This window comes from Helobdella robusta, assembly GCF_000326865.2.
Source record: "Helobdella robusta unplaced genomic scaffold HELROscaffold_9, whole genome shotgun sequence".
Lineage (NCBI taxonomy): Eukaryota > Metazoa > Annelida > Clitellata > Rhynchobdellida > Glossiphoniidae > Helobdella > Helobdella robusta.
The window spans coordinates 555,863-559,172 of record NW_008705512.1 but is presented as its reverse complement, the minus strand read 5'-3'; the positions used below and the strand labels follow the sequence as shown (position 1 = coordinate 559,172).

The 3,310-nt window shown below is 33.4% G+C and overlaps 1 protein-coding gene across 1 annotated transcript; it reads right to left on the bottom strand.

Moving 5' to 3' along the window:
* Positions 1–439: 439 nt before the first annotated feature.
* On the bottom strand, positions 440–2,993 carry HELRODRAFT_165969 (hypothetical protein; the record flags this gene model as incomplete). The annotated part of the gene is made up of 4 exons (XM_009033020.1): positions 440–535; positions 639–728; positions 1,883–2,031; positions 2,726–2,993. The coding sequence occupies 4 exons, from the start codon at positions 2,991–2,993 to the stop codon at positions 440–442; spliced, it is 603 nt and encodes a 200-aa protein (XP_009031268.1).
* Between the last annotated feature and the right edge of the window lie 317 nt (positions 2,994–3,310).

Here is a 3,310-nt window from a genome sequence, read left to right as displayed (position 1 = left end):
TTTCGGATTGTTTTAAAAAATGAAAAAATTTGTTCATTCATGAAATAACTACTAGACTGTTATGAATTTTTATGAAAATATTTTTTCATATTGTATATGACTGTAATGTCAGTCTTCAAAAATTCCTTTTCAAAATCGCTTCGAATTTTTCTTAAACTTAAATGCTTTTTTATTGTTATAACCGCGGAAATGATCGAAATGCGCTATATTATTTGTTATTCTAATTATTGTTATCTTTGCTTTATTTGTAATTTTTGGATTGTAAACCATAGAGTGTAAAGAAATATTGTATCTATAGATGTAAAATCGGTCTATACACCCTGCATAAGTCAGGTTTCTAGTCATGTTTCCAGCAGAGAAAGCGAGCTCGCAGATGTGATTTATGTAGTTACTTGGATTAGTTTATTGTTTCTATTACTGTTGGCATTCAAATAAACGTTCAACAAAGTTTGCCTTTGAAGCAGTTGTATTCATCTATCGAAAAACTTGAACCTACGGAACAACGATAACTTAACGATCGTAGGAAGCTACAACTCTGGTGTTGGAAATATAGAGATCATTGAAGTTATAACAATGGTGTTGGTAGTTACGAGATTCAAGAGTTACAATAATATAGCTTTCTAATAATTGAATCGTACTTGCTTAATTGAGCACTTGTATGAACAAATCTGGCTGTTCTTAATTTTGGAATATAGGTTTGAAAACTGCCTGAACTTGCCTAAATATTTCTACATAAAAAATTGTTTTCAACAGGGCCTGCATGATTTATATTGTTACAACACAATTAAATAGAACACAAAACTGACAAATTTCTGTAAAAAAAACTTAATACAGCAGACGATAAATTATATCGTATTATTTATGGAAGTTTTTGATGATTGCAATCGCAGTCTACTTTTGATGGAGTTTTAAGTTTAAGTAGCAAGAACCAGGTTTGTATTGTCAGAAGGAAGGGGCAGTGGGGTTTGTCCGCATTGGAAGCACATTTTAAAGGGCGGCAATTTTCTAATTTTATAAACTAATTCAACAGACAGACAGATATCAATTTGCTAAAAAATTGAGGCAATTTCTGGAGCTGGTGAATTTGTTGGCTGAACACGACTCTGTGCTAAAGGTACGTATATGTATTTAATGTTGAAATAGGAAATAAACATAGTGTTACCTTTTTGTGGCTAACAATTTAAAAAAATTATAGAGCTACTGGGAGACAACGTTAGGAAAAAATTTTAACGGAGAAATCATTTTTGTACGACTTTAAACGGTAGACCAGATATTGGATGGATACATGAACCAAACAAATCTAATAATAAGATATGCTACAAGCTACAGAACTGAAGAGGATACAGCGAGTAAATGCTGCTAAGGAACTTAGCATTTGTGTTCATTGAAAGATTAATTAATATTATGAAATTATTTTTGAACCAAAATGCCAGAAAAACACATTTTTAAAAATTTACAATTTGTTTGCATTTTTTTTAATTATAAAAATTTATAAATTGCTTACAAAGCTCAGGTGCAGCAAGTGGTGCATCGTAGATTTGTAGAGAGCCTATAATGAGTTGGATTAAAGGCATTTCTTGAGTTTATGTAAAAAAAAAACTATCGAACTATCGATAAATTATCCACAGCTTCATTTTCAAAGAATAAGAATGTTTTATTATGTAAGCAAATTTATGAAGCCAATATGGTGAAAAAATTATTTTAGCCATATTTGATAATCTCAAAAAATAACCAAGCTGCTAGATGGTTTGTAAAAAGGCGATAAATTTAATGCTCTATGAAAAATGGACTTCTTAAGTGTATATAAATTCAGAGAAAAAGAAAAAAAGAAAGAAGGAGAAAATCTTATAAAACATATACATGCAACAAAATTGAGCAAAACCTTGCTGTTGTTGAAAGATTGTTTGAAGTGATGTTGAACATCCTGCCGGATTTTTGTTGGTTCAATGAAATGCAGTCCACACCTGTCAGGATCCATGAGCCAGCAGCCTTCCTCGTTGAAGATCACATACACATCTTCTTGCTTCAGGCCTGCAAGTTCAATGAAATGTTATTTAATTCTTACAGCTCAACTAATTTTAAAATATTTGCACATCTTACATTTTAAAAATTTTGAGAAAGTTTTTTGAACGTTTGTGATGAAATGCAGAAGACTGATAACCCTCTGATCATATCGTTGATGATGCATCGCAAATAAATTACGGCAGTGATAGTGCTTGTAGCAAATTTTAAAAATGTGTTGTTAATGTTGCAACTGAATCTTAAAAGATGATATTTATGCAAATTTTTTTCTACCGTTTGTACAGCCTCAACAGCTCATTAATCAACTTTAATGTGAAAATTTTAATTAATAATCTAACTTTTGAGAGAGCCTACCAAATAAAAAAAATGTTAAATCATTCTACCATTAGCTCGAGACTAGTTATGTTAAATTCTATCATCTGTTATCATCTCCATTGTTAGATTTATTGATTTTTATACAACTTTAAACTTTAAAAAAATTAAAAATCCGAAAGTCTACATGTTGAAAAACTCAGACCTCGGCGTAGCCTTACATTCAACACAACAACGTAACTATTGACCTAACTAAAACTACTAGCCAACACCCCACAGATACAACTAATTACACGACCACGCAAACCGCACAGCAAATGAACAACAACAAAACACAGTCGAACACAACAACAACCACATTACACAAAACAACGACACAACAGCAACAAACCAGCGTTGAAATAGTCAACAGGTAGATCGACTTCTTCGACGAAGACCGTAGAAATATCTTGATTGATTGCCGCGTGGTTGCTCGCCAAGCACTTGTAGGCACCAGTGTCAATGATGTGCCTCACATTGCTGATCGTTAACGTCTCGTTGTTGGCTGCAGGGCGGTCGAGCAACATGAAAGCGACAAGTGAATAACATGTTTCATCATGCAAACACACCATGAAATAACTAAATGATGCAATTATCCGAGCAGGTATGTACGAAGCCATACGTGCTTGCGACTCAAGTGCTCAGAGTGCTACATGGCGAGATGTTGCATACCTACCTATTCATTCTGTTGACACGTTTGTTACCTCACGATGAATTAATGCATGCATGCAAATGAAGACGTGAACTGCATGTAATGAGTCAGTTGTGTAAAGTTTATTATCATCAACATCCAGTTCTGCCCGCGTGACACTGTGATTCATGTGCATACAAAAAATCTTTCAGTAAATTACCACTCACAAAAACGAATGTACACACATATATTCACGCACACACATGCACGCACACACACAAACGTGCACGCACATACATAATGGCC